The sequence below is a fragment of the Orbicella faveolata genome, unplaced genomic scaffold (genome assembly GCF_042242905.1).
Source record: "Orbicella faveolata isolate gen_17 unplaced genomic scaffold, um_ofav_v1 contig_25, whole genome shotgun sequence".
NCBI classification, from domain to species: Eukaryota; Metazoa; Cnidaria; class Anthozoa; order Scleractinia; family Merulinidae; genus Orbicella; species Orbicella faveolata.
In genome coordinates this window covers 1,623,806-1,635,860 of record NW_028301553.1, presented here as the reverse complement: position 1 = coordinate 1,635,860, position 12,055 = coordinate 1,623,806, and the positions used below count along the sequence as shown (strand labels likewise).

At 39.5% G+C, this 12,055-nt stretch overlaps 1 protein-coding gene across 1 annotated transcript; it reads left to right on the top strand.

Moving 5' to 3' along the window:
- The first annotated feature begins 858 nt into the window (after positions 1 to 858).
- On the top strand, positions 859 to 11,965 carry LOC110040092 (uncharacterized). Its single transcript, XM_089293389.1, has 8 exons — positions 859 to 2,093; positions 4,020 to 4,188; positions 4,842 to 5,097; positions 5,784 to 6,011; positions 6,376 to 6,630; positions 6,764 to 6,949; positions 9,841 to 10,095; positions 10,545 to 11,965. The coding sequence occupies exons 1-8, from the start codon at positions 1,289 to 1,291 to the stop codon at positions 10,731 to 10,733; spliced, it is 2,343 nt and encodes a 780-aa protein (XP_089149515.1). The 5' UTR covers positions 859 to 1,288; the 3' UTR covers positions 10,734 to 11,965.
- Positions 11,966 to 12,055: the final 90 nt, after the last annotated feature.

Sequence of the window (12,055 nt, the reverse complement as noted above, 5' to 3'; positions counted from 1 at the left end):
AGTAGCCTGATACAGCATATATGAGACGAAGTTTGCTTTTCTCGGTTCCTTTTTCTCGTTAACTGCAACAAAAGGAACAGAGACCCTGGGAAAGAGAATGTTGAGTGCATTTCATGTGGAAATTGCCTCTGCTTCAAAACGAGGCAGTAAACCTTCGCCCAATCTGCATGAAAATAAACATGCAAGCGAAACTCAATTTCACATGAAAGGTTTTACATCAATTTCAATTTCAGGACAGATGTTAATTTCAATTCGTTATTCGACCTAGCTACAAGTGATTTATTACACGGATTACAAAGAAATAACTTCGTCTACAACTATCTTGTGCTACATGTACAATAATCCGGATGCCGTTGCTTCTGTCTAATGCCAGCTCTGAGAATTCGACTTTATAGCGAGACAGAATCCCGAATTGATGATTTTCGTTCTCCCTGTCGCCTCTCTCGAAAAATAATTCCTTTTTATTTAGCGTAAATGATAATAAAGTCAAATAAAAATGTTATTCTAAGAGCCACTTGTCCGGGGTTGGACTTGAATGCACTCAAGGAAGTGATTTCACTTAATTCAGATCCGGAAAAATTTGTCAAAGCTCCGGAGAAACCCCAAAATATTTTTATTCCACACTTTACACGAATTTGACTCATGGAACAGTTATCACCAATAGACGGATAAACATATGATACCAACCGTAATTTTTATCAATTTTTTTTCTTTTTTCCTTGTTATTTCTTCTCCACAATTGGTTCGGTGACATGAATTGTTTGCCCACGTTCGGACCACCTTTTCAGCTCCCATATTACATGTATATCGTTATGTGAGCCTTTCTCTGCTAGCAGTCATGTTGAATCAGTTTCTGTATCTACTCATCAAGGCATTACGTATGATAGTTTTCAGTTGCTTTGGTCTGGTTACCTTAAGATATTCGCCAAGATCAAAGGGTATATTTGCTTTCCGTGTTTACAGTTCTAGATTAGCTTTGCTTCGTGCTACTGTGAAGTGACACATTTCCATAACAGTTAAATAAAAAAGTCAACATCCTTCTATCACGCCAAATGACACCGAAAATTCTTCGTTAATGAAAAATAAAGAAAAGAATGACCGGACGCGATTTGAAAAAAATGATTGGTTTCAAACTTTCATAACAAAATATTAATTGCACTTAGTCCAAAATTGTTTCTTTGAGGCTCTTGAGTAATTTCCGAAAGGCTCCACACTGATTTACATCTGGGTTCAAAGTTCTGCAACTCTGTGCCCTGTAGTTTTAGTATTTTTTACTTTTCTGTCTGCAATGGCGCTGTTGTACAAAGAAGTTGGCATAAGAAAAAGACGGACTAGATGTGAATCAATTGTTGTGGGTGGCTTGGTTGCAGGTGGAATAGCTTGCCTCGTAGCTGGGATTGTGCTGATGATCCAAGCAAACACAATAAAAACCAGCGAGCAATGTGAACCGCAGAAATATACACGAGCAATTAACAGTGGCTGTGGATACTCCGCAGAAGCGAGAAGTTCTGGGCTAGAGAGGTTCTTTCATCAAGCTCAGGAACGGTTTTATGAGTTATTACCACACAAAATCGCCTTTAAACCGGGCGTGACGTCAGATGAAATCCGCCAGCGTTATAAAAGCTACGATTCAACGCCAACGCAAATAAAATTTGTTACCGATGAGATTGCTAAGCTGACGAAAAGACTTGAAAACATGAAGATCAGAGACAACAAACTGACATTAAGAGAAAAACGGGCGAAAGCGCAGCTCTCTCATTGGATGCGGCACTTGTTTCCATACGGTGTACCTTTCGCCTACGATTATTATTCCGGCGATTGGCTCATGGGACCGAATATTTTCTGCTGGTCATCGATTTGTTTCTTACCTATGGATGTGGGTAAAGCGTTGTGGCATTTTCAACCGTCATCTGTGAGTGAAATGGAGACATTAAGGAACAAATTGATGGAAATAAACCAAACATTTACCCAGTTTGTGGAAAACATGAAGTTAGGCGTGGCTGCTGGAATGGTTCGCACTGTGGAAGAGTGCAAAGCAGGCCTTGATGGTTTGAGGTGGGCCTTCCGAGATGTCGATATTAACGGCCCAGTAGGTAAAGAAATAAAAATCGTATGTTGCCTAGTTATCTAGTGGAAGATTAGTTATCAAAATTATTTTGAATGTAATGGTTCTGCTACGACAATCTATTTGAGGGAGCATTCAGAGATGTCGATGATAACGGACTGGTAAATAGGGAAATATACATCGTGTGTTGCTCAGTTATCCAACGGAAGGTTAGTTATCAAAATTATTTTAAATTTAATGGAATCTCTTACGACAATTTATTAACTGAACTGACACAGAATTTTCCGATAATTTTATAAAACAAAAATTGTGGCGATTTATTTGCAATGTGGACAATTAAAAATTTGGAGCCGTTATCCTCAGAACGAAGCCCAAATATTTGCCTTTTCGCACAACGGACGACAAACGTTACAAGATAAGCATGAATTTAAACATAATGGAAACAGGGCAGCATTCTTTTTTAAAACCAAGTTCAACCTGAAAAATCCGGGAAAGGCAACACATTTGTTACAGATGATGGTAAAATCATTGAATTTTCCAAATTGTGCCCGCAGAATTAAAATCTTCTTCTAGCCCTTTCCAAACGAGGTGGAAACACTGATTGTCGAACAAACTGCGCGCTGTAAGGGTATAGTTTCAAGTAATACCGTTCCAAATACTTTCACCAAAAGTTAGCATATAAAGTTCATAAACACCGCCGATTACGCCTCATCTACTCTAGTCACCAGGATAAATGCAGTAAACGAAAAGATTCAAGCCCTCCAATGATAACCAGCTTTATTTTATTTTAATTTCCGTCAACATTGCCTAGGTTTAGATAACCTCTAGCGTAATGATAATTTTTATTTTCTTTATTCTTTGGGCTATTCTTAATTTCAACATGTTTAGAATATTAAGTTGCCAACAAAGCTACTACCATGATAAAATAGCGCCATATTTTTATCGCAGTGTTGGGTAGAGAAGAAGCCGTCCAGTGCAATGTTTGTCATGAATACTACTTTACAACGGAAACGAAAAGAAGTTTCATTAACAAACTATATAACATTTGAACAAGGATTATGAGAAACAGAAAACATGCATTGAATTTTATTCTTGCTTGTTAAATAAGTAGGAGATTCTCTCCTGCTGAAAACGAAAAGCAATATATTATAAATAAAAAAGACAATATGAAGGAAAAACTTGAAAACATAACTTGAGCAGCTGCTGGCTTTACAACTACTAGATTGGCACTTTTTGACAAACAATCTACATATTAAATGATAACGCAATAGATCATGTCACAAATTTGTTTTATTTTTGTAAAAAGGTTCCTTTGTGTTATGATAGCTAATTTCAACAAGCTCTGATCATTAAATATGATCCAAACAACAGGAAAATTCACGGACAGATGGTACAAAAAAAATCGACATTACAAATGAAAATTGACCTCGGAGAGTAAAAGCTATCATTGCATGCTTGAGTGTTCCAATACAATAGTAATTTTTGCAGGCTTCAAAAAAGAGAAAAAAAAAATTCATTTTTTCGATTGTTTCAGGTATATTCCGATTTGTTATGGAACTGCAGCGATTTTTGAGTTCATTAAAACTTCCCAGGAATGGCGGATTACCAAACTTTGCAATATATAGGTATAGGAACTTGTACCGAATTACCAGAAACAAATTTCGAATTTGATTAGATTTACGAGAAAAGAATATTACACTTAATTGGTTTTAGAGTAGTAAAATTTGCATTTTATTTTATTTTTTTTTGAAGATAAGAGAAAATTTTCTGGATAAATTTTCAGAGAGGCTAACAAAAACCGGCTTTGTTTGAACAATTATGTATCATGATTAGTCCCTAATTCTGAATATTCTCATTATGCAGCGATGTTGGTAATGATCTTTGCAATTTTCTCATGTACGTTGTTCTTGACATACCTATTCCAGACTAACATGTGCGGTGTTTTGATTGTTAGGAATCCTCGATGCCACGTACATGAAGGCAATTTTAGTTGATGGATTTCTGTCCAAGATGACGTCAGGAGAATTGGATTTGTGGAAAGTCAAACACGGGAGATCAGTGAACGAGTCATTGAGACAGTTTGTTATTGAATATGTTGGTGAGCCAATTCAGCGTGCGTTAAGGTGAGATAACAATTGATTAACTAATTTGAACCCAGGTCATTCAGCCCGTGGGGTGGTCGGGTATCATCGGCTCGAAAAAGGACCGGTGTTGGTCAAGTCTCCGTTCAAAACTAACAGCGGTCAATTTCATAGTCGAAGATGACTTTCTCCAAGGCTGTCCACACGTTAGTCAACAAAACATTCGTTTCGAGGGATGCCCCTTACATTGCAGACGATAACTTGCACTAGATGCACTTGATATTAGTTAATTCTCTAAACTAACTTTTGGAAACATATATTAACCGAAAATATACTGAAAAAACTATTATCAATTTGTACTGAAGTTAGTTGATGTCACAAGGTGAAGAAATTACTTCAGGCAGGCTACTGTAGTTTTCTATAACATCCGAGGCCAATTGGGGCGTAGACTCGATTTCCGCCACTCTCTCGAGTTCGGTGTACGTCCTTGGAGCGCGGGCTCCTTTCCCGAACAGCGGCTAGTATTCGAGCCTAATTGTGGCCTGAACCAAAACTAAACCCGACAGACAACCTAGATCCCAGACTCTCTCATTTTAACGACAGGGGAAGCAAAGGAGAGAGAGCCTGGGATCGAGGTTGTCCGACAGCCGGCTTCAGTGTGTATGACAGTTAATCGTTTTTATTTCAAATTCAAGGTATATCGAAAAGGAACATTTACAGTACTGCGCCCCGAGTGAGCTGTCCAGCGGCTTGGCAAACTTACCTCTTGACTTCATTTACATCAACGGAACGAAAACGAACAGAACGACAACGAAGACTCTCCCCACTGGTGAAAAGCTTGATGGGAAGGCCACCTATCTTAAGCTTATGCAGTACTTCACCACAACTGAAAAAACACCTGATGAAATCTATGAACTTGGTTGGTCAATTATAAATCGAAAATACCCCGAGGTAAGGCCATAGTTTTGTTCTGAAAGACGTTCAGGGTTTTCAGTACTGCATGGGGCATTCAAAGAAGTGATTCTTGTACTTAAGACCATAGTTTTTGTCATGCATTACAGTGTGGCCTCAACTAACCTGAGCTGTTTCGCTTGTATTCAATGAAGAGGCGGCATGGCAACGAGGCAGCATGGCCGAGTGGTTAGGTCGCGGGTTTATGTCCCGCTCTGACCACTTAGCTGGAATTGTTTCTCGGTAGAATTCAAATCCTCGGTCATGCCTGTAATTAGTCAACTGGTCTGCCTCCCGCCAGTTGGGATTTGTAAGCCTATTATGTTTATTTCATATGTTTGTTTCATTCAGTTTAAGTGGCATGCCTGTAAACTATCTAAGTGTAGCTAAGCGCATTGACCACTATGAACAACAAAATTTGAACATTTTTTTGAACGAAATATACGCGAGTGGCATTTGATGGCGCGCCAATGATAAGGGACAAATTAGGGTGGATTTTCTGCCGCTATGTCGTGTCCGGGCCTCATCCGAAACAACAACTGGCAATCGGGCCAAGAGATCAAGCTGAGAAGCCTCTGTCTGTTTTCATGTGGCTTCTGAGTCGCTGATATTTTGTTATCGCGAGAGAACGCCTTCTGCTACACAGGCTAGATTTTGAAGTAGCATATTTTTATTTTTTCTTCGAGGTTTTAAACTTGGCTCGAAATGTGACCCAGGAGGATGACACGCAGAAAGCAAAAGACGAGTTTATTAAAATATTGAACAGATCGGAAATGTTTTACAACAAGCGAGACATTCCGAAGAACGAATCCAGCCCAGCTGCTCACAAGCTGTGTAGCTCAATCCACGGAGCAAAGATCTTTTGTCCAGTTCGCTGGAATGCCATGCAAAACTGGTTTGCCCATGCACGAGAGGTTAGTTCCAAACAGATCCTCAATGGGTAAGTAAACCTACTGCAGCAATTGTTGGTTAGGAAAAGAGATGATAAATTTTTAACTTGGTAGACATACAAGAAAGATTTTTCATCAGATTCGGTTAATGCGGATACAATTGTAAATATTGACGTCTACCTTTTTTTCCATACATCAATTCATCATTTCATTGTTAAGTTTTCAGTTTTCAGTTTAATAAACTAAGATTTTTCTATCATCGCAGCACAAACATTCAGAATTCCGCAGAAAAATCACCACCACAATGTTCACTTCACTTGCTACGTGATAATATTTGGATATTATGGGGAAATCAGTTTTTAACTGATCATTTTATTATTAATTTCAGATCATGGCAACCCTAGATCCGAAGACAATCAATTTGTTCCATTTTACTGGTCTTTACCAGTCCACCCCAAACTGTCCTGTCGAACTCCTGCCTAATTTTAACCCTTCGTCAGCCGCTCCAGCCTTCCGAGAGAGTGATCCGCAGTGTTCCAGACCTTCTATCTACAGCATTCCTTTCTTTTTACAAAGACCCGGGCCCAAAAATGAGGAATGGACTATAAACGCACACGAAGCGTCGCCTGGGCACTACACACAGGTTGGTTTGTCTGAGGATTGCAACACTTGTGAACTGGAAGACGTTAACAGCCATTGTCAGTTTCTCTTAAAGTGAAGTTAAAAAAAAAAGGTGCGAGCGCTGTTCCCAAAAGTAATATTTTATTTGATTTCAGAGTCAAGGATATGTGGAACATTTCCAAGACAGCTGCAAGGATCCAATTTCATGGATTCAACAAAGCACATTCTATTTGGAGTTCTCCGAGGGCTGGGCCCTTTACGCGGAGAATCCGTTGATATCAAAATATACAGACACCTATAAAGATAATCCTCTGACCAAGTACGGCATGCTAAAATGGCAGGTGAGTGAAATAACTTACAAAAGGCGAGTTTGAGGTTGAATGGAATTATTCGTTGTTCCCAGGAACAACCTGATCACAACTAGGGCCGAGGACGAGCTAGTTACTAGCGTTGAAATACGCGATCCAATGCTGTCCGATCACTCTGCTGTACACTGCAAGCTACGCCTAAAGAAACCACCTCTGGAACGAATGGAAATTAGTTATCTTAAACTGCGCTCGGTAAATATGGACAGTTTTAATGACGACCTAAAGCAATCTGACCTTCTGACAACCAACGCCTTTGATCTTATGGACCTCACTGAAAAATACGAAAATACTCTGACGGAAATACTTCAAAGGCATGCACCTTTAAAACGACGCATGATAACTCTCCGTCCATCAGCACCATGGTACCATGAGGGTATTAGTAACGCCAAGAGAAAACGTCGAAGGCTGGAGCGCCGCTGGCGATCGTCGAGACTGTGCGTCGACAGACAGATGTTTGTCGACCAGTGCCAGGTAGTGAACAAAATGCTAAGGGACGCAAAGGCTTCATACTATTCATCTATTATTTCAGAGAATGCATCAGATCCAAAAATACTTTTCAACGCAGTCGACAAGCTATTACACCGCAGAGTAGATAGACGCTATCCGACCGCACCCTCAATGTTTGTGCTTACGAACAATTTTGCCGACTTTTTTGACAAGAAGATAGCATCCATAAGAACGGAGCTATCCAAAGAAGTGACTTCTGGTACCCAGTCCTGCGAAGCATACAAACAGCCATGTCAAGCCGAATTCACAGAGTTTAGGGTGATGTCAGAAAGAGAGATTGAAAGTTTTGTGGACAAAATCGGTAAAAAATCCTGTGATCTTGACCCTCTACCGGCTTCTATTCTTAAGGAATGTAAATCAACTATTCTACCCGTGTTAACTAACATCGTTAACATGTCTCTCCAATCAGCATCTATGCCCGCTGCACTGAAAGAAGCAATGATCAAACCGAAGCTGAAGAAGGACAACCTGGACTCTGAGGATTATTCAAACTTTAGACCTATCTCAAATCTGAAGGTTGTATCTAAGATAATTGAAAAGGCAGTATCTTGTCAATTGAGCGACTATCTACGCGATAATGATCTAGAGGAATCTTTTCAGTCAGCATATAAACGCTTTCACAGCACGGAGACTGCTCTCCTGAGGGTGCAAAATGACATCCTCTGTGAGATAGATAATCAGAAATGCGTTATCCTGCTACTGTTGGACATGTCTGCGGCGTTTGATACCGTCGACCATAAACTGCTACTAGAAAGAATGGAAAAACGCTACGGCGTGAAAGGAAATGCGCTAAAATGGTTTCGATCCTATCTTCAAGACCGAAAGCAGTTTGTGATGATTGACGGAACCAAGTCAGAAATGAAAGAACTTCGCTACGGTGTTCCCCAGGGATCCGTTTTAGGGCCAATCCTGTATTTGTTATACACATCGCCCATCGGGGACATCATCAAACGGCACGGACTTAACTACCATCTATACGCTGATGACACCCAGCTCTACCTCTCATTTAAGCCCAACTCCGCCGAACAACCTGGTTCTATAGCTAAAATAGAAGCATGTGTTTCTGAGATCGACTCGTGGATGGTGTGCAATAAGCTGAAACTAAACAGAGGAAAGACGGAGCTTTTGATCTTAAGCGCACGACATCGTCCACCCCCATTAATAGACCACGTCGATGTGTCTGGTGAACAGATCGAGCCATCTACTTCTGCAAAGAACATTGGAGTCATCTTTGATGAGTACATGTCACTGGAAAAGCATGTTACCAGTACCTGCAAGGCCTGTTTCTTCCATCTTAGAAACATTAGCAGGATAAGAGTCTGTCTATCTCTAGCAGACACTGATAAGTTAGTACATGCATTCATCACTTCCAAACTAGATAACGCCAACTCGCTTCTATATGGACTACCAAAATTTTTGATAGATCGCCTACAAAATGTCCAGAATGCTGCGGCTCGCGTTGTTACTAGAACAAGGAAATACGATCATATCAAGCCGGTTTTAAAGCAGCTACACTGGCTTCCAATAAGCCAGCGCATCAATTATAAGATTTTACTTTTAACCTATAAAGCGCTCAACGGCCAGGCCCCTAATTACATTACTGAACTGCTAGAGCCTTATGTACCAAGCAGAAATCTTCGATCCTCCTCCAAAAACCTCTTGAAAGTACCACCTGTCAAGTTAATAGGCTATGGTCATAGGTGCTTCTCTTTTGTAGCACCTAGCCTATGGAACTCTCTTCCGAACAATATAAGAGGGAGCGGCTCGCTATCAGATTTTAAGACTTGTATAAAGACATATCTTTTTAACAAATTTTATAACTAGACTTTTGGTTAGTTAGTTAATTAGTAGATTAGATAGTTTAGCTAGTTAGTTAGTCAGTCACTTAGTTAAGTTAGTCAGTTTTTATTTAAAGGTTTTAATGATTCCTAGTTTTACTTTCATTTTTACAGCTTAGCTATTTTATTTGTTAGTAATTTTTTATCACTGATGTAAATTTTTAATGTAAATTTTATTTTTTAATAACATTTTTTACTGTAAAGCGCCATGAGCCATGGATATGGCGCTATACAAATCTATTATTATTATTATTATTATAAATCGTGCCCTTTACGCCATGTAATAAGCCCTTTATCAACCAAGCCTGCTTGGTAAAGACGGCTGGATATTGACCTCGTATTTTTCGGCGTGTTTGTTGCTGGACTGCGTCTTGTCCATAAAGCAAAAGAGGACTTGACAAATGTCCAGCCATCTTGACCGGTTAAGAACCCATGTTTATATTACCCCGTAGTATAGTGACCATAGTTTCATTAAAAACGGCAAATTCAGGACTTCATTCAGTGTTCCATTCTCCTCAGATTTGGCGCGCCTTACGGTTGGTTGTAGACACGGGATTGCATTTCAAAGGCAAGTCACGTGACTGGGCAATAAAGCTCTTCGCTGATTACACCTGGGACACGAGTGACAAGGTGGACAAAGAAGTGACTCGTTACCAAAGCATCCCGGGACAGGCTCTCACTTACATGCTGGGACAGCTGTCAATCATGGAGTTGAAAAAGGAAGCAGAAAACGCCCTGGGAGAAAAGTTCAATTTAAAGGACTTTCATTTCCAGGTAGTTTAAATATTTTTTTTAATGTAACAAGTTGAGAGATTACAAAACCTCCCATCTTGTTTTCATCATCATCATCATCATCATCATCATCATCATCATCATCGGTTCTCATTACGCCATGGGACGCATGAGGCCTTAAGCCATCTTGTTGCACAATACTTGAAATCAGATTCTCTAGTTTCTACCGCATTATATAATAATCAAATTGATGCGAGCGCTCTGATTGGTCAATCAGCTATGGTTTGTTGTGCCAGTAAACTCATGGAAATTTCGCGTGCCTACTGAATTATTATATAAAAGCAATAGACCACAAGTTTCTATGGCTTAGAGGCATGATAAACCACTTGGGATGTTGGAAGAGAACTCGAAGAATTCGTAATTGCTTAATTAAACCAAAATATCTCCTTGTTTCACGCTTCATAGTAAGTTTTGTTTCTCTATCTTTGTAGGTTTTAAGGCGAGGGCCATCGCCTCTGAATTATCTCAAAGAAAGCATTCGTAAGTACATGGCATGCGTGAAGGATGCTAACAGTCAACCAGATTGTGGAGATTTTCTACAACCTCCAAAGAATACAGCCAGCATGGTTCCCCAGCAGAATTTACAACAAATGGACCATCACTCCTTCAAAATTTTTTAAGAACAAATTAACTTATCGTTATTGAAACGTAAAGTAAACTAAGAAGAATTGATTATTGTTTAATATTTTATTTGTAACTTAAAGCTTGGTTCGACCTCTTATACGGCGATTTTAGGGTTAGTATATATGGACAAGGATTTTCGTCGTATGTTATTTAACGGGTTACAAATTGTTTCCAGGGGTCCCGTTTCCGTGCAGTTTTCACAGTTACAACATGTTATGGTTCCTCTTCAGTAGAGTACGTTTTGTACCGGCGTTAGCGCAAACAGGCATAAACTACTTTTCATAAATTGCTATAGACATTTATCACAGCTTTTTGCAGGGTATGGTTTTTCCTTAGGCTCTTCTAACTTTTAAAACAGTAAACATGTAAAACTGAAACTTCAACCACGACCAGAAATATTGGTTATGGTAGTTTTAGATGTTAATTTTAATAACAGACAGCGCAGAGTGAGACGTTTTTTAATTTTGGTAAATTTCCACTACAACAAGTAAGTTAGAAAGCCCCGCTCGTTGTAGTATTTTCACGGAAACGTTGCCCAGCAATTAATGTCTTTAATATACACCAAAGATGTTATCATTTGACTTTCTTTGCCGTCCGTAACTTACAAAGCGTCCGGCTTTGCGTAAGTTGATGAGCATACCTGTGGCTTTATATAGAAGTCTTCAATCGCGCGCTATAAACACAATAGTCTGTCCACCTGTATCTTATGCAAGGCTAAAAGATATGGATTCTCGTTCTTTCTACTGAAAAATTGATACTCTATGCTAGACTAGAATAGATAAATAATGATACCCTCTCCAGGTTCACATATGTTTATGAAGTCGAGAACCGTGCCATCCCCATACAAGTGCCACCAATCACCAGGCAACCTTTTCGTTGCCTTAAACGCGCTACCGTAGGCGTACAGGCTAGCAGGAGGTTGGGGGTATTGCGGCCCAGATTGTTTGGTCGAGCCGTCAGACTGTTGGTCGAAGAGAATGAGGCTGACTCGATCTAAGAAAGATTTTGACCCTGCATGTACAATCAAGAAACTCTAACAATGTTCACTGATTATATTAAAAGTGACCCAAAACAGAAAGAATAGACCAGCATCTCTAAAATATTTAACTTAATTCCTGAATTTGACTTAAGCAGATAGTCCCATCAATATTGTTAGTGTGCGAATGCGTAACTGCCGATATAAACTGTAAAAAGATACGGCTTTTATTAAACGTTTCTCATTGGTTGATATTCCTTGTAGACTCGCGCTTTTTGTATGTTGGAAGAACCAAACTCCTATGTCGTCTTAACTTTCCAGTAAGCAAAGGTTTTGTAAAGC

Bases quoted from the DNA above. Each gene is read 5' to 3' on its own strand.
- LOC110040092 (XM_089293389.1), top strand. From the start codon at position 1,289: ATGGCGCTGTTGTACAAAGAAGTTGGCATAAGAAAAAGACGGACTAGA. The intron at 6,012-6,375 runs GTTAGTTCCAAA...TATTAATTTCAG, and splicing joins GGTTTGCCCATGCACGAGAG to ATCATGGCAACCCTAGATCC. The intron at 6,631-6,763 runs GTTGGTTTGTCT...ATTTGATTTCAG, and splicing joins CGCCTGGGCACTACACACAG to AGTCAAGGATATGTGGAACA.